The 22,088-nt window shown below is 41.0% G+C and overlaps 1 protein-coding gene across 1 annotated transcript in view; it reads left to right on the top strand.

Moving 5' to 3' along the window:
* Positions 1-1,577: 1,577 nt before the first annotated feature.
* The window catches only part of C2CD6 (C2 calcium dependent domain containing 6), a gene marked incomplete at its 3' end in the record, with an annotated part of 70,862 nt that continues 50,351 nt past the window's right edge, over positions 1,578-22,088 (top strand). The window contains exons 1-6 of the mRNA XM_080671129.1: positions 1,578-1,652; positions 6,907-6,993; positions 10,568-10,619; positions 11,903-12,060; positions 18,108-18,227; positions 21,080-21,124. Of these exons, the coding sequence (XP_080527255.1) occupies positions 6,907-6,993; positions 10,568-10,619; positions 11,903-12,060; positions 18,108-18,227; positions 21,080-21,124 (462 nt within the window). The 5' untranslated portion in view covers positions 1,578-1,652. The remainder of the gene's footprint in view (positions 1,653-6,906; positions 6,994-10,567; positions 10,620-11,902; positions 12,061-18,107; positions 18,228-21,079; positions 21,125-22,088) is intronic.

The raw sequence follows: 22,088 nt of genomic DNA, 5'->3' as shown, positions 1-22,088 counted from the left end.
TCAGGGAAGCCATGCTCATTCGAGCTGAGGCTCACCACATCTGAACAATATTATGAAGGATAAATATGAGAAAACCAATGTGGGGGGTTGTGCCCTGGCTGGGAATCAAACTGGTGCCTCTTGGTTCCTGGGTCAACACTCAATCGCTTGAAGCACACTGGCCAGATCTATTTTTTTTTAAATTAACAATTAATTGCAACAGTGTGAATCCATTAATGAGCTATTAGCAAGTGGTAACTTGGAGACAGCAGTTAATTCTGCATTTGGGGTATGTGTATGGGGTTTTATGGCTTAACTGAAAGCTGAACTTTGAGCTGGCCCTTAATAAGAGAAAAATAGAATAGCAATTAATAATAATTTTGGAGGCCCTTGGTTTTCGCATTAAATAATTCCAATTTAGCCCTAGCTGGTTTGGCTCAGTGGATAGAGCATCGTCCTGCGGACCGAAGGGTCCCAGGTTCGATTCCTGTCAAGTGCACATGCCCAGGTTGCAGGCTGATCCCCAGTGGGGGGCGTGCAGGAGGCAGCCAATCAATGATTTTTTCCCTCATCGATGTTTCTATTTCTCTCTCCCTCTCCCTTCCTTCCTGAAATCAATAAAAATATATTTTTTAAAAAATTCCAATTTATAGCCAATAAAGAAGCTCTGGCGTTTCTGGTTTTGTTTGTTTAAAAAGCAAACTGTATTTTTAAATTTTAAAGGTGAAATTGTGGAAAGGGTGGACGACAGCGGGCTGGGAGACCCATGAATAAACCATGGTTGTTGTGTGAGATGTCCTACACTAGGTGCCATAAGGAGAAGGAGCAGGCTTCAAATATTTGGGGTTAGAATTCAAACATGTCTGACGTTTTAAGCTTTTGTGGGTATAACACTGCTATGTTCAAATGAGTCTGGGACGCCCTAGAGGCCTGGGAGGGAAGATGCGTATCAACGCACTGTGTTATGTCGGTGGGTCAGGTGAGCCAAGATGTCCGCCGGACTGTTGGGATAGCGCACCTGGAAGGCAGGGACCAGCGTAAGGAGGTGATGAGCGACACTAAGTCTCCCGGAAGAACTGGCGCAGGGAGGAGGGCTTCAGACAGGTTAGGGGCAGACACGACGCACTAAGGTGTCGGACACCGACCACGTGCTGAGGAATCTGCTGCTCACCCGCCTGGGCAAGCGCTCGAGGCCGACCCTCCGGGTCGCAAGGTTGCACGCCCCCAAGGCCAGCCCTGGGCAGGAGCCGGCCTAAACGTGCAGTCGCGCAGTATTGTACGCGCGAGCGTGTGGGCGTGTGCGCATGCGCGTGCGTGGGCATGTGCGCGGGAGGTTGGAGGGAGGGGGCGGGAAGCGCGGGAAAAGCGGCGGGAGGGCTGCGCCTGCGCAGTCGCAGGCAGTCGGTTAGGCACAGACCCGCCCTGGGAGGATGGACGGATGGATTTCCCCAACAGATGCCTGAGGTTTCCAACGCAGCCGCAGCCGAGAACCACGCGGGCGGGCCCATTCCCTGTCAGAGCCCCCATACTTCAGAGGAGTCCCCCAAACTCCCTGGAAACTCGCCCATCAGAGGGTCGGTGTTTTCTCCAGGCCGTCACTTCCAGGAGTAAGGCAAGACCATTAATCTTTCCACGGACCAGGCCAAGAGGGCCCTGGGCACCGGCAGCCCACCGTGAGTATCTCCCCCTCCCCCACTCCCACCCCCACCCCCACCCCCGCGGAGCCTGCCCCTACCCGGCCACCCAGAGGGCAGGGAAGGCAAAGGGGGCGGGGCATGCAGCTGGGAGGGAGGGGGACCTGCCCTAAATGGGAAGGTGGGCATACCTGAGAAAGAGTTTGCTTGTGGGATCCTGGCAATTCCTTGTCAGAGCCTCGTTTTATTACCTGTTAACGGAGTACACCGATGACTGCCTGCCTCGCTTACGGGGTTGTCTGAGCAGCCAAAGGAGGTAAGGATATAAAGGGCTTAACAGGGCAAAGCACAACGTAGTCAGTAAATGTTAGCCGTTGTCCTCCTCCTCATTGGGGTTTCATGTATGTGGTTAAAGGGCTAGACTCCAGAAACTTTAGTTACCCTTGTTTTCAGTTCCCGAGGTTCTTTTCTTTTTCCAAATAAATGTCCTAACATCATTTATTTAAAAAAACAACACATATTTGCCCTTAGGACTGGATATGTCACTTTAGACTATGTTACCATATGTACTAGTATTTGGGTTTTCCCCCCTGGACTTTCTATTCTATTCCACCACTCTCTTTATCAATTTCTGTATATTACATCAATATAACAATATCCTATCTAATAAAAGAGTAATATGCAGATTGACCATCACTCCAATACACAAGATGGCTGCCCCCATGTGGTCAAAGATGGCTGCCCCCATGTGGACACAAGATGGCCACCACAAGATGGCCTGCAGGGGAGGGCAGTTGGGAGGGATCAGGTCTGCAAGGGAGGGCAGTTGGGGGGAACCAGGCCAGCAGGGGGGGGCAGTTGGGGGGGACCAGGCCTGCAGAAGAGGGCAGTTAGGGACAATCAGGCTGGCAGGGGAGCAGTTAGACATCAATCAGGCTGGCAGGGGGGTGGTTAGGGGGTGATCAGGCTGGCAGGCAGAAGCGGTTAGTGGCAATCAGGAAGGCAAGCAGGCGAGCAGTTGGGAGCCAGCAGTCCTGGATTGTGAGAGGGATGTCCCAGATTGGAGAGGGTGCAGGCTGGGCTGAGGGACACACACCCCCATGCATGAATTCCATGCACCGGGCCTCTAGTATAATATAAAGTGTGCCTTGCTTCTTTATGCTTTTACACTTGTTTATTCTGTCTAGGCTCCTCTCCCTCTAGTTCTTATTTTTTTTACTTCTTCAAACCCACTTGAAGTATCATCATCTCCTTCCTGAATAACCTCTCCCCACCCCACTTATTTGCCCTGTGTTTCTGGGATAGTTCGTAGGCATTCTGAATGGGGCTTAGTACTGGAATCTTACCCTCTCCAACTCTTGTTATTACTTGTCTTGTTGAATTGGGAATGAAAGAAGTAAAAGTGTCACTTTTTATAGATGACACGATCCTTTATATAGAAAACTCTAAAGACTCCGCCAACCAACTATTAGAAACAATAAACAAATATAGTAAAGTTGCAGAATACAAATGTACAAAAATCTGCATTTCTATACTAACAGTGAAATTTCAGAAAAAGAAATGGGGAAAAAAATTCCTTTTGCAATTACAGCAAAAATAAAATAATAAAATAAATAAAATAAAATAAAATAAAATAAAATAAAATAAATAAAATAAAATAAAATAAAATAAAATAAAATAAAATACCTAGGAATAAACTTAGCCAAGGATGTGAAGGACCTATATTCTGGAAACTACAAAGCAGTATTAAAAGAGATTGAAAAGACACAATGAAATGGAAAGATATTCCATGTTCATGGATTGGAGGAATCAAAATAGTTAAATGTCCATATTACCCAAAGTAATATATAGACTTAATGCAAGAGCAGAACAATGGGAGTGAATGCAGACTTTTTAATAGAAATGGGCGGGACTTCTATTCAGGGTGTGGCCAGAAGTGACAGAGATGATAGGCATAATAGAATGAATTGAAATCTCTGCACGTTCAGGAGAAATTCTAGGTGGTGTCAGAAGGCTTTATAAAACTGATTTCTAGAACTTTTGTTCAAGGTTCTAATAGAATAGTGACAAATAATTGTGCTGTCATTGAAGAGAGCTTTGCTCAGATGAGAAAGGAAAAGTAAAAAGGTTGTAAGATGAGGGGGAAGGTAGGATTTTTTTACCAGTTTGTTAAGGATAAATTGAACATCTGTATTTTAAAGGAATTTTTTCCTGTTATTTTGAATTTTATAAGATGCATATTCAAAAAACAAAAGAACTTTCAAAGTAGACTTCCATAATAAGGTTATCAAAACATTAGAAAGCATGAGGTTCCACGTTAAACACATATATAAGGTACCACAGTTTGATATTTTTCTGACAATACAGTAATTGTCATTCAGTTACTTTACAAATTACATTATATAACTGTATATACACACACAGGGTGGGACAAAAGTAGGTTTGCAGTTGTTCATATGAAAAATAATAATAATACACAAATTCTATGTTATGCATACTCACAATGCATACTCACAACTATAAACCTCTGTGGGGCAAATATAAAACACATTAAACCAGTTAGATGCAACAATAACAAAATGATTCAAGATGTATAAAACTAATTTTTCAATACCACTTTAAAATAAAAGTGTCAACATAACTAAGGATTTATTATATACTTGAAAAGTCAGTGATTCATGAAAGACATAACAACAAAGATTCCTGGGAAGTTAATGTTTGTAAATAAGATCATGTTAATTTGAGTTCAGCAAAGGTTGGGGATAAATACACTTCTTTTCAAGCTATATTTTTAAAACTAAATTTATTGGGGTGACATCTACCTATATATAAAAGCCTAAGCAACCGGCTGACCAGCCAGTAGCTATGATGCGCACTGACCACCAGGGGGTAGACACTAAACACAGGAGCTGCCGAGCTGCGGTCTCTTGGCAGCTGCGGTTCTCGGGTGACACGCCCAGAACCAGAGAGGAGGGAGCCCGATTCCAGGGTACATCACCTGAGAACCGCCTCTCGCAATCCGGGACGCCTTGGGGGATGTCAGAGAGCTGGTTTCAGCCCGATCCCAGCAGGCTAGACTGAGGGACCCCACTGGTGCACGAATCTGTGCACAATGCCTCTAGTTCAGCCGCGGGCAAACTACGGCCCGCGGGCCAGATCTGGCCCATTCGGCTGTTCTATCCGGCCCAAGGAGCCGAAAGAGCGGAGGGTTCTCTTGCTCTCCCCTCCGCTCCTTCACCAGCAGCAGTGTTAACATGGCAACATCGGGAAACACAGCCGCAGCTCCTTCTTCTGAGTAGGCGGATTTATATCCCCATTCAGTAGAAGGAACAACCTCTCAATCTTCCAGAGGCTCCTTGTAATGCCTGCGGACGCGTCCCCCGACATCACCCTGGGAATGCGTAGACACGTTATCGTGGTGATGTAGGGAGACACGCCCCTGGAGAGCACAGGATCAGAGCATTAGCTAAAAAGGAGACCAACAACACTGTTCCCACTGAAGTGGATGTTTTAAAGACCAAAAACCTTTCAACCCAGTCTACATTGCCATCTACATCTACATCCTGGTCATAATTTGGAAGTTGCACTAAAGAAAATGTTTAATTTACTGTTTACACATTTTGTTCTTTTCTATTTGTTTTCGTTTTAAATTATTTTATTATATTTAAGTTTAATTTGAAAGGCTTTTGTACCTTTCCTTTGTTAGGCAATTTTATTTTGCCTTTGCCATCTTCAATATAAGGTATGTTATTATGCTATGATTCCTCCATATTTTGAAGTTTCAAATTATAATAATTAGTGTTTACATTCTTCTTGTTAAAATGTTTGAAATGAATAAAACTATTGAAATAAAAAAAAAAAGACCGTACCCTTTTATGTAATGATGTTTACTTTGAATTTATATTAGTTCACACAAACACTCCATCCATGCTTTTGTTCCGGCCCTCCGGTCCAGTTTAAAAACCCATTGTGGCCCTCGAGTCAAAAAGTTGGCCCACCCCTGCTCTAGTTGGTTAATAATATGATACAAGTTTCAAGTGTACAATTCTATGATACATCATCTGTATATTGTATTGGATGCTCACCACCCTAAGTCAAATCTTCCATCACCATGTATTTGACCTCCTTTATCCTTTACTACCTTTACCCCCTTCCCTCTAATAATCACCATACTGTTGTCCAAGTCTCTGAGTTTTTATTTGTTTGCTTTCCTTATTTGTTCATTTGTTGCTTTCAGTTTTATATCCCACATATGAGTGAAATCATATGGTTCTTAACTTTTTCTGTCTATTTCACTTAGCATGATATTCCCAAGATCCACCCATGTTGTCACAAATGACAATTTTTAAGTCATGTATATATATATATATGTGTGTGTGTGTGTGTGTGTACACATATATGTATTTATTTACTTATTTGTTTGTTAATCCTCACCTGAGGATATTTTTTCCATTGCTCTTTAGAGGGTGGAAGGGAGGGAGAGAGGGGGCAGGAGAGAGAAAGAAAGAGAGAGATCGATTGGTTGCCTCCCTCATGTGCCCAACCAGGCTGGGGATTCAAACTGCAACCCAAGTATGTGCCCTTGACTGGAAATTGAACTCCAAGACCCTTGGTTGCACGGGCCAATGCTCTAACCACTTAGAAACACCACCCAGGCTAAGTTATATTGTTAATAGGCAGTTTTTTCCCTAGTCCTCCTGCTTCTCTCCTCCATTCCCCCTTTCTTTTTACTTTAAAAATCTATATTAAAATGTCTTATAATTTTTAAGGCTAACCATTGTGTATAGTGACTAGAACCCTTAGAACAAAGTTAAAAACCAACCCACAAATATCAGTTAGTGAAGTTACTCTGGAGGAAATCATAACTAAAACCCCCAAACCGTCTGTTCACTGCTTTATCCCATGTACTAACTATTCCAAGGATTAAATCCCAGTTCCTTCCATGACTGATAACTGAAGGAATATTGGGATAATTTGCAAGTAGGATCACTGCTCTTAGTCTGATACAGTACCTAGTCCACACCAGATTGAGACTGGAAGATTGAGGCTGGAACGTGGTAACGATGGTCCTTTTTAGCAAGAACTCATTGTTTATGCTACAGTGTACTTCTCTCCTTTGTTCTCTGCCAACTTATTGATAAACTTGTTGAGGGTGGGGATGAGTTTTCTAGTCATATTAATATCCCACGTCCTAATATAATACCTGATACTAGAAATTCATAAAATTGAATTGAAATAGCATTTAGTTATATTCTTCTTTGCCTTCTAAAGTCTTAATTTATTTACATTGTAGATGCGGAAGAAAACTTTTACAGGGTCTGAAAGTAAAGAAGCAAAAGTAACACCTAAACCAGAAAATTTGGTGCCATTTGGGGATGTGGTATGTATGATTAATCCTTAGTAAACCCATATAATTCTTATTTTACATTAAAACTAGTTAGTTTATTATTTGATAATCAAAAGTATGCATAGAAAATGGTACTTTCTGATAACATACTCATTGATTTTTTTCATTTTTATAAGTCAGAACAGCATTCTAGTGATCACTGAAATTATGGAAAACATCTTGATTCAAAGAAAAAAATGTTTTCTGTATTAGGGATACATAAAGTCAAGTTTTATAAGAATCATCTGAAATAATTTTTAAAAACATTGCTTCTCAGGCCCCACCTAAGATCTGCTAACTTAGAATTTGAGAATGGGGCCTAGAATCGGTATTTTATTTTTAATGGGGCCTAGAATCGGCATTTCTTCAGATGATTGTATTCATTGTAAGATTTAGTGACCTTTGAGCTACAGTTTAAAAATTGGCCCCTCACCTCTCTCATCCAAAAAATAATAAACCCCAGTGTAAAAAAATCAAACACATACACACAACGACACAGGTAGGACCTAACATCAAGGCTGAGGAACAGAAAAATCTGTGTTCTGTTTTGGGTGCTACAGAGTATAGGACATGAGGATCTGTGTGCATTTAGAACTGCCAAACACTGTGCTATTCTTTTACAGGTCTCTTTTTTCTCTGAGCCGTATTAGAGTAGTTAATAGCTATGAAATAAGAGGTTCTCTTATCCCTCTTCTCTAGCTCCTATTAAATACTAACTAGAGGCCCGGTGCATAAAATTCATGCACAGGTAGGGTCCCTAGGCCTGGCCAGTGATCAGGGCCTATCTCTAGTGTGACTGGTGGGGCAATCGGGGGCGGGGGAGGGGGTCCATTGGCAACCACCTTGGCTGGCCTGGGGCCTGCAGGCTGGGGACAGCTCCTGCATTGAGTGTCTGCCCCCTGGTGGTCAGTGCACATCATAGCGACCAGTCGTTCCACCGGTTGTTCCATTTGGTCGATTTGCATATTAGGCTTTATTATATAGGATACTGATACATTTTCTTGATTAAAAAACATGATTAATTTAGCATCACCTTTTTGGGGGGTAAATAGTAAGGTTATATTAATGTATACATTTTTGTTTTTATAAAATGACCATGGTGTGCATTTCTCAATTTAATTATGTAACACTTTCTTCTATCACAATCAAAGTTGGAGAGTAAGCCTCCACTGTCTGAATCTAAATTTAGAAAAGGTTCCTTGAAATCACTTTTGGCCATAAGCAATCATGCATGTCATTATGTTGACATAGTAATTTCTATAATCCATACTGTTGAATATGACTTCTACATCTGTTTAGAACTGACATTTTGAAAACCATTCAGATTTCACTCACACTTTCTAACTTCATAGTTTGTATTTTCCTTATTTGAATGACATGTTGCTAGACATGAAAAGGCTTCTCTTAAAGGCCCACTGGAAGTTGTTGACAGAGAGATGTTTGGCATGTAATTAGTAGCTCCTCCCAATGCATGATGTAGTCACGCCATTTCCTCTCTGAAAGTTCTGTGATTTGAGATATTTGGCAAGGTTTTCAAATGTGTCAACAATGATAACAACATGACAACCACTACCTCTGTTTCTGATAGTCACATCCCATTTTCAGAAAGAAATGTGAAAAAGCTATCTTTTAGACACAAAAGTTAGACACAAAGTGCTTTTGTGTTAAGGACCCAGACAACAGTATAGTGATGGCCAAAGGGAAAGGGGCTGGGTGAGAGGGCAAAGGGGGGAAGTGGGGACATCTGTAATAGTGTCAACAATAACAAAAAGAAAACAAGTGCTTTTGTGAATAGCTTTCTGGTTGCTTTCCTGTTTTAAATGAATGTTTGAGAGTGTTTGGGGTGAAGATATTGACGATACTGACATGGGTATTGTGTTGTGCCATAGATGGGTCTCAGATTCTGTGGCAACATTTGTTATCTGCAGTCTATGAATGGTCATTATTATATTTTTGAGTGTTAAATCTGTTTTCTATATTATATGGATCTTTTTATGTAGAAGTATAAAGAGAGTGCCGAAACCGGTTTGGCTCAGTGGATAGAGCGTCGGCCTGTGGGCTGAAGGGTCCCGGGTTTGATTCCGGTCAAGGGCATGTACCTTGGCTGCGGGCACATCCCCAGTGGGAGGTGTGCAGGAGGCAGCTGATCGATGTTTCTCTCTCATCGATGTTTCTAGCTCTCTATCCCTCTCCCTTCCTCTCTGTAAAATATCAATAAAATATATATTTTTTAAAAAGTATAAAGAGCTATGGAAACATAAGGAAAATTAAGGTAGCTACCAATGGCTTCATGTTGAGATACTTGGCAGGCAGCCAGTGATTTGCATTGTATAGAATTATACAATATAAAATTATAGCTATACTTTCCTGTTTATCCTCCTTATATACAACCCAATTTTAACAAATAAACAGTGATTTGTAGAATCACCTATGTCAATACCAGTTTAAATCCCCCCTAGATTATACAATGGGCATTACCTCTCCTTTAAATTTGAAAATTTAGAATCTTTCCTTTACCATAATATTTTGTACCTATGTTTCCTTAAAAAGTAGATTATAATATTTTTCTTTAGGATTTCATCATTCAGATACAGTATTCTTTTTGTTGTTGTTAATCTTCACCCGAGGACATTTTTTTTTCATTTATTATTAGAGAAAGTAGAAGGGAAGAAGAGAGACACAGAGAGAGAAACACCGATGTGAGAGAGACACATGGATTGGTTGCCTCCTGCACGTGCCCCAACAGGCACCCAGGATGGTCCCTGCAACCGAGGTAGGTGCGACTCTTGAGTCTGTGGGCTGACGCTCTAACCACTGAGAAAACTGGCCAGGGAAGATACAGTATTCTTTTAGTTAAATATCGGGTGCTAATATCTTTATCTGTGTTGTTCTAAAGCCAATTAAATTACTTTAAAAATACTATTGGGCCATTTATATTATTTCATAATGTTTGATATAATATTGCTGTTGCTTTTACTCTCTTTTTTTTAAGCCAAACTTGGCTAATCCTGCATATTACTTTCAAGTGTTCCTGTATTCGTTTTGATTTAATTTTATGGTTAAACTCAAGATATAATTTTCTTCAACATTTAGAACCACTTTGTATAAGAGAGAATGAATATTTCATAGCCCTTGGCGTATTATAGTTAACGAATGATTGTTGAATGAATAAAGTGGTTTTAGGATACTGAATAAAAAAGCTTATCTCAAGCAAGGCATATTCTTATTATTATATGAAAGATGTTACACTTTACCACTTCTTACCTAATACAAAATAAAAATGATTCAAAGAGTGATGGTTGGATTTAAGTTGGTAATGAACCATTGTTTTGCTTTGTATTCTTGTTCATTTTAGGTTTATCTTAAACAAAGCCTGCCTGTTTTTCCTTCTCTGTTTCTGCTTTCTGGTGTTTTCCAATAACTAGAGATTTCTAATGAGAAACAATATTTCTAATGAGAAAGACTAACAAAGTAGAACTTTAAAAATATGTAGTTTGATGTAGAGTAAAATGGAAGAAAAGTTACTTTTAAAAATTTATTCACTGTGTTTTTATTTTGATTGTTATAGGTTGGCTGTCTGGCTATTCATGTAAAGAACTGCAGTCATTTTACACCTAAGAGTATCCTTTCTTTTGATTTAAGAATCATGCTATGATCATATATCACTATTTCAGTTAGATATTACTACATTACAAGACACTCTTAAGACTTAATGGCTTAGAATATTAACTATTTTATTATTAATCACTATATGTGCACTCCGTGGGTATTCCTGCTTCATTATCGCAGCTGAGGCTACAATCACCTGGCAGGTCAGAAAAGCTGGAATATGTGAAATGCCTCATTTATGTGTCTGGTGCTTTAGTGAAAATGCCTAGAAGATTGGCATTATTTTTTTCTCTATTCATTTTTATTTTATATTACATTAAAATACTATTTATCTTCATTACTGAAGTTGTTGGTGTCCCCTTAAATTTTGCCCCCTGGCTAGCGCCTCTCTGACCCTTTCCTAGTCCCAGCCTGGTCAAGTCCATTGCTTGTTAAAGCAGTCACTGGTCCAGGCGAGACTCAAGAGCAGAAGACTAGAAATGTTGCTCTTGGATGTGGAGAGGGACAAAAGAATTTTAGCTATCGGTAACCCACCTCAATCACCATCTAAGTTAAAGGAAAACATATATTATATCTTCTTGGAATATATATTACTAATTCATTTCTAAGAAATAACTGTGCTTCTCTTAAACAGATTTATTTATCTTGGTACCCTTAAATAAGCTGAATACCTCTTCTTGGATTTATCGTGGCATAAACCCAGTCTCATTATGAAGACGTGGTGTTTCTTTTTTATATAAGTAATTAGTGAAGAGAATTCTACATAAAGAGATTTTTTTAAGATAATTAGTTAAATCATGAAAAATATTGTTTTAATGGAGTGCTATGAAAAGTAAAAGACAAGCCAATATAGTATAAGTGAGTATGTAGTGAATTAAAGTAGAATGCTACTTTAAATTTTGTCCTAAAATTAAAAAGAAATTACTCTCAAGTGACATATTTTTAAAATTTCTATATAATTATGCTTACCAAAAATTTTCAACTATATATTGTAAATGCTTATTCACCTTAAAATATAGAAAAATTTGCAAAGGAATTATAATGGAATTGTGACTATGAAAATATGAGAATTGATCTAAGGAAGAATCAACCTTTTTCTAGTTATATTGTACCTAACATTGATGGGCAAAAATACTATTTTAAAGGACCTTCCATTGTTTAATGTGTTCTACAATTACCTCTTTATTTATTTGATTGATTCTTAAGTTTTAGCCTGAATTGTTTAATAGATTAATTATATAATGTATTATTGTTTAATTACAACAAAATTTGCTTCCTAAATATCTGTTTTCAGTCGATTTACAGCATGACAATTTTTGCATTCGTATCTCTATAAACAACATTGTGAAATTTACAAAAATATGTAGCTTGCTACCCCAAAATACACCATTTCTGAATAATGAAAAGAAAACTGTGATTAAGTTTGATGAAGTGAAGTATTTTTCTGTACAGGTAATATTGAAGTTTTCTTCTAGATATAAGAATGCATTTGTTTCAAATATGCTAATTAATTATATCCTTTGGGAAGGGATAGGAAAGAAACAAAAGCAGTACCTTTTAAAAAAAAAATAGGTTACTGTAAAATGCACAATTTTGGTGGTCTTTTCCCCTGAGATCTTACTGTATGTGGTTTATCACACATGCATTTTTCTCTGACTTGCTCTTCCCCTCCTATCCTCCATTGCCCACCCGTCTTAATCCATTTGGGCTCCTATAACAAATTACTATAGACTGGGTGGCTTAAACAACACACGTTTATTTCTCACCTTTCTGGAGAATGGGAAGTTCAAGATCAAGATGCTGGCAGATCTGTTGTCTAATGAGAGCCTGCTTCCTGGTTTGCAGCTGGCCCTCTGTTCATTGTTGTAGTGATATAGCAGAGAGCAAAAAGAGATAATCCTTTTTGTGTCTCTTCTTATAAGGGCACTAATCCAGTTCATGAGGGCTCTACCCTCATGATCTAATTACATTCCAAACACCCTACCTACAAATACCATCACATTGGGGGTTAAGGGTTCAACATGAATTCTGAGGAGACATTCAGTTCATAACACATCATTTTCTCTCTTTTCCCCTTTTTCTTTTTTCTTCTTATATAAAATCTTCCAATTATTTTTGCATGGATTAATCTCTTCAGTCTATAATAATCCCCTCAAATATGTGTACTCTCATTAGCATCAACAAAATGAAAACACAACCTACAAAATGGGAGAAAATATTTGCAAATCATATCTGATAAAAGGTTAATATCCAAATATTGATAAATATATAAACTCATACAACTTAATAGAAAAAAAACAATTAAAAAAAGACAGAGGATCTAAAGAGACATTTTTTCAAAGAAGCCATCCAAATGATCAACAGGTATTCACCTTCAGTATTTATCAGGAGAATGCAAATCAAAACCATAGTGAGATATTGCCTCACATGTGTTAAAATGGTTATGATCTAAAAGACGAGAAATCGCCAGTGTTGGCAATGATTTGGAGAAAAGGGAACCTTTGTGCATTGTTGATAAGAATGTAAATTAGTGCAGCCACTGTGGAAAACATCATTTCTCATCATTGATATTTCTCTCTCTCTCTCTCCCTTCTTCTCTAAAACCAATAATAATATATATATATATTTTAAAAATCTTTATTGTTGAAAGTATTACATATGTCCCCTTTTTCCCCCATTGACTCCCTCCAGCCAGTCCCTCCCCCTCCCCATCCCAGGCCTTCAGCACCCTATTGTCTGTGCAATAAAATTTAATAAATCTTTATTGTTCAGATTATTACAATTGTGCCTCTTTTTTCCCCCCCATAGCTCCCCTCCACCTGGTTTCCACCCCACCCTCTGCCCTTACCTCCCCCTCACTGTCCTCATCAATAGGTGTACAACTTTTGTCCAGTCTCTTCCCGCACCCCCCACACCCCTTTCCCCCTGAGAATTGTTAGTCCACTCCCTTTCTATGCCCCTGATTCTATTATATTCACCAGTTTATTCTGTTCATCAGATTTTTTATTCACTTGATTTTTAGATTCACTTGTTGATAGATATGTATTTGTTGTTCATAATTTTTATCTTTACCTTGTTCTTCCTCTTCTTAAAAAGTACCTTTCAGCATTTCATATAATACTGGTTTGGTGTTGATGAACTCCTTTAGCTTTTTCTTATCTGTGAAGCTTTTTATCTGACCTTCAATTCTGAATGATAGCTTTGCTGGGTAGAGTAATTTTGGTTGTAGGTTCTTGCTATTCATCACTTTGAATATTTTTTGCCACTCCCGTCTAGCCTGCATAGTTTCTGTTGAGAAATTAGCTGACAATTGTATGGGTGCTCCCTTGTAGGTAATTAACTGTTTTTCTCTTGCTGCTTTTAATATTCTCTCTTTGTCTTTTGCTCTTGGCATTTTAATTATGATGTGTCTTGGTGTGGTCCTCTTTGGATTCCTTTTGTTTGGGGTTCTTTGCACTTCCTGGACTTGTAAGTCTATTTCTTTCACCAGGTGGGGGAAGTTTTCGGTCATTATTTCTTCCAATAGGTTTTCAGTATCTTGCTCTCTCTCTTCTTCTGGCACCCCCATAATTCTGATGTTGGTACACTTGAAGTTGTCCCAGAGGTTTCTTACACTATATTCAACTTTTTGGATTCTTTTTTCTTTTTGCTTTTCTGGTTGAGTGTTTTTTGCTTCTTTGTATTTCAAATCTTTGACTTGATTCTTGCGTTCCTCTAGTCTGCTGTTGGGTCTCTGTATAATATTTTTTATTTCAGTCAGTGTATGTTTAATTTCTAGTTGGTCCTTTTTTATATCCTTGAGGGTCTCACTAAATTTATCGGCCTTTTCTAGGAAATTCTTGAAAAACGTTATAACCATGGTTTTGAACTCTATATCCAGTCGTTCGTTTTCCTCCATTTCTTTCGTTTGTGATCTGTTTCTTTGTCTCCGGATTTTGGCTTCTTCCCTGAGTTGATAGTGTGGCTTTGTGTGGTAGGTGTCCTATAGGGCCCAGTGGCTCAGCCTCCCCAGTTACCTGAGGTGGACACTCTTGGTGCACCCCTTTGTGGACTGTGTGTACAGCCTTGTTGTAGTTAAGTCTTGATTGTTGGTATCACTGGGAAGAATTGACCTCCAGGCCAGTTGGCTGTGAGGATCAGCCGTGTCTGTGCTGGGGAACTTCTGTGCTGGAGACAGCCTTATGAGACAAGACTTGCAAAATTGCAAAAGCCTCTGTGCTCAGCTTGGATGGGGCGGAGTCTCAGGGCTGAGCAGACAGCCTTGGCTTCCGTCAGCCCTGCCCTATGAGGCCCCTGGATCTCGGTGTCCCTTGGTAATCGCTGCAAGCACCTCTGAGAGAAAGCCGCCCTTGAGTTTCGCCCACTGCCAGACAGTCCAGTTTCTCCCCCACTGAATCTGGATTCCCAGATTCTTGCCCGGAACTGGAGTTCAACGCAGTCGGGAGCTTCCACCCTCCTCCCGCTAGAGAAAGCCAGCGGCACACTCAGCAGTCAGTCCTCTCTGCGCGCACTCGCGCGTGCGCCTCCAGACCTCTGCCTTTCGTGTCTCCCCTGAGTTTCCGTGCGCTCCTCTCTTTTTCTGACAGTCCAGACCCCGCCCCCTCCCTCCTCCCCCCCCCCGTATGAGTCTGGGTCGCCAGGGTCTCGCCCGAAACTGGGGTTCAGTGCAGTCAGAACTGGAGTTCAGCACAGTCGGGAGCTTCCGCCTTCCTCCCACTAGAGAAAGCCAGCGGTATACTCAGCAGTCAGTCTTCTCTGCGTGCACTTGCACGCGCACCTCCAGACCTCTGCCTTTTGCAGCTCCCCTGAGTTTCCGTGCGCTCCTCTCTTTTCCTAACAGTCCAGACTCCCCCCGTATGAGTCTGGGACCCCAGGATCTCGCCCGGAACTGGGGTTCAGTGCAGTCAGAACTGGGGTTCAGTGCGGTCGGGAGCTTCCGTCTCTCTCCCACTAGAGAAAGCTAGGCAGGCATTCAGCCCCCGTCCTCTCTGCGCGCGTGTCTCTGTACCTCAGCCTTTTGCAGCTCCTGAGTCTCCGTGTGCCCCTCTCTTTCCTTCTAGTTGTAGAATTTCCACTCAGCCAGCTTTCCTGTGGTTCTGGATAATGTCCCTTCTGTCTTTTAGCTGTAGTTTTGAAATTGTTGTGCGAGGCAGCAGTTTAGGTGTTCACCTATGCCGCCATCTTGGTTTCTCCCCAAAATATATATTTTTAAATAGAGTATTTACAGCCCAGCCAGCGTGGCTCAGAGGTAGCTGATCAATTATTCTATCCCTTCAATGTTTCTGTCTTTCTCTCCCTCTCCCTTCCTTTCTGAAATTAATAAAAGCATATTTTAAAAATTAAAAATAGAATTACCATATGATCCAGTAATTCTACTTGTGGGTATTTATTCAGAGAAAACAAAATCACGTGTTCATTGCAACATTATTTACAATAGCCAATACCTGGGGGAAAAAACTAAGAATCCATCAAGGATGAATAGATTTAAAATATTTTTAATAAAATATTATCCTATCTAATAAAAGAGTAATATGCAAATTGACCATCACACCAAGACACAAGATGGCCACCCCCCATGTGGTCAAAGATGGCTGCCCCCATGTGGACACAAGATGGCTGCCACAAGATGGCCACCACAAGATGGCTTGCAGGGGAGGGCAGTTGTGGGAAGTTAGAGGTGACCAGGCCAGCAGAGGAGGGCAGTTAGGGGTGACCAGGCCAGCAGGGGAGGACAGTTGGAGGGGACCCAGGCCTGCAGGGGAGGGCAGTTGGGGGGGACCAGGCCTGCAGAGGAGAGCAGTTGGGGGGGACCAGGCCTAAAGGGGAGGGCAGTTGTGGGTGATCAGGCAAGCAGAGAGGGCAGTTAGGGGTGACCAGGCTGGCAGAGGAGGGCAGTTGGGGGAGACCAGGTCAGCAGGGGAGGGCAGTTGCGGGGGACCAGGACTGCAGGGGAGGGCGGTTGGGGGAGGCCAGGCCTGCAGGGGAGGACAGTTGGGGGGGACCCAGGCCTGCAGGGGAGGGCAGTTGGGAGGAACCAGGCCAGCAGGGGAGGACAGTTGGGGGGGACCAGGCCTGCAGGGGAGGACAGTTGGGGGGGACCCAGGCCTGCAGGGGAAGGCAGTTGGGGGGACCAGGCCAGCAGGGGAGGGCAGTTGGGGGGGACCAGGCCTGCAGTGGAGGGCAGTTGGGGGGACCATGCCTGCAGAGGAGGGCAGTTGGGGGGACCAGGCCAGCAGGGGAGAGCAGTTGGGGGGGACCCAGGTCTGCAGGGGAGGACAGTTGCGGGGGGGGGGGGGGGACCCAGGCCTGCAGGGGAGGGCAGTTGGGGGGAACCAGGCCAGCAGGGGAGGACAGCTGGGGGGGGGGGGGGTCCCAGGCCTGCAGGGGAGGGCAGTTGGGAGCCAGCAGTCCTGGATTGTGAGAGGGATGTCTGACCGCCCATTTAGGCCCGATCCCTCAAGGGGTCCCAGGTTGGAGATGGTGCAGGCTGGGCTGAGGGACACCCCTCCCCTCCCGTGCATGAATTTCGTGCACCGGGCCTCTAGTTTAGTCATGAAAAAGAAAGAAATCCTACCATTTGCAACAAAATGGATGGACCTTGAGGGCATTATGCTAAGTGAAATAAGTCAGACAAAGAAAGGCAAATACTGCATGATCGCATATAAATCTAAAAAGAAAAAAAAACACCACCATCAAAAAACCCAAACCTAACTCATATATACAGAGAACAGACTGATGGTTGCCACAGGTGGAGTTTTGGGGGTGGGTGAAATGGGTAAGGTGGTCAAAAGGTATAAACTTCCAGTTATAAGATAAATACGTTCTGGATATCTAACGTATGGCATGGTGACAATAGTTATAATACTGTATTGTATATTTGAAAATTGCTAAGAGACTAGATCTTAAAAGTTCTCATCACAAGACAAAAATTCTAACTGTATGGTGATGGATGTTAACTAAACTTATTGTGATAATCATTTTGCAATATATACAAATATCAAATCATTGTTTTGCACACCTACAAGTAATACAATGATGTCAATTATAAATCACTTAAAAATTTTTAAGCACTTAGAATCTTGGGGTAGGGAGGCATGAGATATTTTTCTAATTAGCAAGAGAGTATGGATTTTAAAGGTGACATAGTAATGGTATTGTATTACAGGTTTCAAAGTTCCAAGTTGAGACAACGGTGTCCATTTTATCAAAAAGTTAAAAAAAAAAAAAAGACTGAAAGGGTTTAAAAAAAGAGAGAGAATGTAGCCATGGGTGTTTCAAAAAGACTGTAATTGACATTAGACATAAAGAAGATCCTGATTTTTGTGAGATTAGGTTATAAGTGACTCTGAGTTTGAAAAGTTATGACTAATAACATGAAAACTAATCATTAGACTATGCACATAATATAATATAGTTTATGGATGTATTTATTCAGAACTTATATCTGAAATTCAGACTGACAATTTAAAGCCTTCTTTTTATATGTATTTTCTATCAAGGTTCCCAGACGTCAAAATGATGCCCGGAATAAAATTTACTTGGATCTAATGCAATATTATAATAAAGAAAAACATATTTTGTTAGGGCGTGTTCAGGTACACCTTTATGAAGTAATTCAGGTATGTATCAAAATATTTTTTACTTTAGTATCACATTGTCCAGTTGGTGTTTATTGTTAAGATTTACCTATACCTGATGGATTCCTTTTGTTTATTATCTGCCTTCAAACTCGTGTGCTCAGGAAACAATATCTCCTCTGCCTGTTTAAAAAAAGAGAGAGAGATTTGGTTTATAACAGCATAATGTTTTTGAAATTTTATTTTCTGGAAGGGCAGTGATACAATCTGAAAAATTAAGCTTGTTTTATTATGCTTTCTGAAATGTTTTAAAATAAGACTCAAACCACAAACTCTACCTCTTAGTTGGCAGCATAAATGTCAGTTCTTTTATCCTTAGCTGGGCTGCTTGCCATCTGCTCTGTGTGTGTGTCATTTAGGGGTCAGCCAAAGTTTTGGACAGAGTTTATATACAGACTAGAGGCCCGGTGCACGAAATTTGTGCGGGGCGGGGGGGGGGGGGGCGGCCGTCAACCTGGCCTGTGCTGACTCACAGTCTGGGAACCCCGCGATCGATCGCCCCAAAGAGGTAGGTCCTGCCCACCTGCTGCAGCCTGCTGGTCGGTGGCCTGGGCCTCCCTCTTTGGGGCGATCGTGGAGCCTCCCGATTGATTGATCACCCCGCCGTCTGGTGGCCTGAACCTCCCTCTGCAGGGTGATCATGGGGCAATGGCCAGGCCCCCCACCAATCACATCACACCCGCCTTGGCTGGTCTGGCGCCAGTGGGTGTCATAGCATGGTCATCAGGCAGGTCGTTCGGCTGTCTGGTTTAATTAGCATATTACACTTTTATTATTATAGGTTTTATGAGTCCTTCTCTCTTGCTTTCTCCTTCCTAGGAGTGTTCCCTCCCACGTTACAAATTTTGAAAAAGGAAAAATCAATGAATCCTTGGTGATGACAGAGAGGAGAGAGAGAGAGACTGGGAAGAAAAAAGGAAGCTTTTTATTTTTAAACAGAAGAATGCCAGTTATAAATGTAGAAGGAGTGATAGAATTACAAACTCACCATTTTTACAACTTTTTATAGTAAGTTCAGTCAAGAGTTAGCAACGGTACTAGAAACATTAGGTAAAAGGTGCTTGGGGAATAAGATATTTGCATGGTGCCACAGTAAGAGCCCACAGATTAATTATTACAAAGGGGAAAGTGCCAGAACAATAGGGAGATGTGGTGGCTACCACTTTAACTAAGAGCTTGAACTTAGCATAAGAGATTGTGGACAATTTAACACCTAACGTGATACAATATGACGTACACAACCTAGGAATTATTCTCATCAAAAACGTTGAGCCCAAGCCTAACTAACCTGAGTCTAGAGACCTAACTGACCTAACGTTTAGGGAATAGGGAAAAAGTTAAATGATGACATGGTCAGGTAAATGCATAATGTGAGGCATACCAGCTTTGCTTCTTTAAAAAGTTGTCATTAAAAAAAATGGAGCAACTGTTCGAGATTTTTAGATACAACAACTTTGAATACAAATTTGAAAAAGTTACAAAAGACATTCTTGTGAAATTTAGGGAATTTTGAATATATATTGCATATTAGATAAAATTCTAAAATTATTAATTCTCTAAAGTCTGATACTAATATTGTGGTTATGTGGAAGGCCATCCTTATCTTTACAGTACGCAGGGGGGAGTTTGATATTTAGGAGTCAAGTGAGATGACGGCTGCAACTTATAAATTGTGCAGTAAACGTGTATATGGACACACAGACAACGCACATGTGGCCAGATGTTAAAACAGTTTAACTCTTGTTCAATTAGACAGGTGTTTAATCCAGGGGGAGTGTATATCAGTACTTATTATTTTGACTGATCTATGTTTCGCTAAGTGAGAATTAGTGGTTAGTGACTGGAATGTCTGCAAGAGACGCCAGATAGCATGAGGCTTAAAAGAGGAAACTGTATATCTACCTTTAAGCAGTAGAAGGGAGTGTGGACGATGTTACCCCACCTCCTGACCTTGAGGTACATGGGCCTTCACTTGAGTTTAGTGGTGAACCGGGTCTCAGGTAAAGTAAAGGGAAATGTATAGTGGATCAGGTAAAGGTGTAAGGTTGCTGCATGGCTCAGTGGTTGAGCGTCAACCTATGAACCAGGAGGTCACCTTTCAATTCCCAGTCAGGGCACATGCGCAGGTTGTGGGCTCGATCCCCCAGTAGGGAGCATGCAGGAGGCAGCCTATCAGTGATTCTCATCATTGATATTTCACTCTCTCTCTCCCTTCCTCTCTGAAATTAATAAAAATATATTTTAAAGAAGATGTAAAGCTGTTAATTATGGAATGGGAATTTCACGAGTCAAGGTGGGAAATGCTGGGAAGGAAGGGAACCGTGGGGTGTTGCATTCAACTGATAGTGGGAGAACTGATAGCACAGCAGAGATGACCAGAGATGGTGACCAAGGACACCAAGGTTGACCTGGTTTAAAAGATCCCAACAGTCCCTGAAAGATGAGAGAAGCCCCCAGTTCTGTCAGGAGTCAGCTTAGCATGTAGGTTTATGGTTTTTGTTTTGTGTGTGTGTGTTTTTAAATTTATGTTTAACCCTTCAATCACAAACTACAGAAATGATTCCTAAAAGTACTGTAGGCAGGTCCTTTAAGACTTCCATAAGGAGGAACTAAAACTAGCAGGAAGATTTTTTTCTAAAACATAAATATTAACATTTATTTTTGGTTCAACCTAGAATTTTTATTTTCTTCCAAATATTCATTTTATTTGTAATTAGCTATTAAATTAGTATGTGTGTTAAAATCATTATCTGATTTTTTAAATTATGAAATGGTTTAAATTATATACATGAATGAGTCAATATTTAAGAATTTTATTTATTACTTTTTTCTAGAAAGGGTGCTTTACTGAAGAATTTCAAATGTTGAATGAAAACACAGTAAGAGCTTTACTGAAACTTCCAAAGTTTTTTGCCCAAACTTAACATTTCATGTAACTTTACTCTTGATATTGTTTGTAGCCTCTATTGTTTTTATTCTTTTGGTATCCTGCTAGACACTGTTTGAATTCATGGAAATATATTGAATAGAAAGTACAATATTTATTCATAAAATCTTTATCTCCACCTTCTTTAAAAAACTCTATCTTGCCCTAACCTGTTTGGCTCAGTGGATAGAGCGTTGGCCTGCGGACTGAAGGGTCCCAGGTTCGATTCCGGTCAAGGGCATGTACCTGGGTTGCGAGCACATCCCCGGTGGGGGGCGTGCAGGAGGCAGCTGATCGATGTCTCTCTCTCATCGATGTTTCTAACTCTCTATCCCTCTCTCTTCCTCTCTATAAAAAATCAATAAAATATATTTAAAAAAAAACAAAAACAAAAAACTCTATCTGACTGCTAAATGGTGAACGAGAAAAAGAGAATCATGGGGGAAGAGAGCAAGATGCCTCCACCGCTCCTTGGACTGCACAGCCTCAGGGTCCTCCCTTGCAAAGGAAACCGTATTTTTCACCTTGAGGAGTTTCTGAAGAGATGTTTACAGTTCTTACTTGAGTTTCTTTCTAAGTACTTAAAATTACTATCTTGATTAATTGCACTTCTATTCAGAGAGGCTTCTGCTGCCAATAGCCAAAACAGGGACAGGGACATAAAAAATAGAATGATGGCTGGTTTTGCTCAGTTGATAGGGTGTCTGCCTGTGGACTGAAGGGTCCTGGGTTCGATTCTGGTCAGGGGCATGTACCTCGGTTGCAGGCTCAATCCCCAGCTCTGGTTTGGGTGCATGTGGGAGGCAACCAATCAATGTGTCTCTCTCACATTGATGTTTCTCTCTCTCTTACTCCCTCTCCCTTCCACTTCTCTAAAAAAAACAAACAAACAATGGAAAAATATCATGGGGTGAAAA

This window comes from Plecotus auritus (assembly GCF_963455305.1).
Source record: "Plecotus auritus genome assembly, chromosome: 5".
NCBI lineage: Eukaryota > Metazoa > Chordata > Mammalia > Chiroptera > Vespertilionidae > Plecotus > Plecotus auritus.
This window is presented reverse-complemented; position numbering and strand designations above follow the sequence as displayed.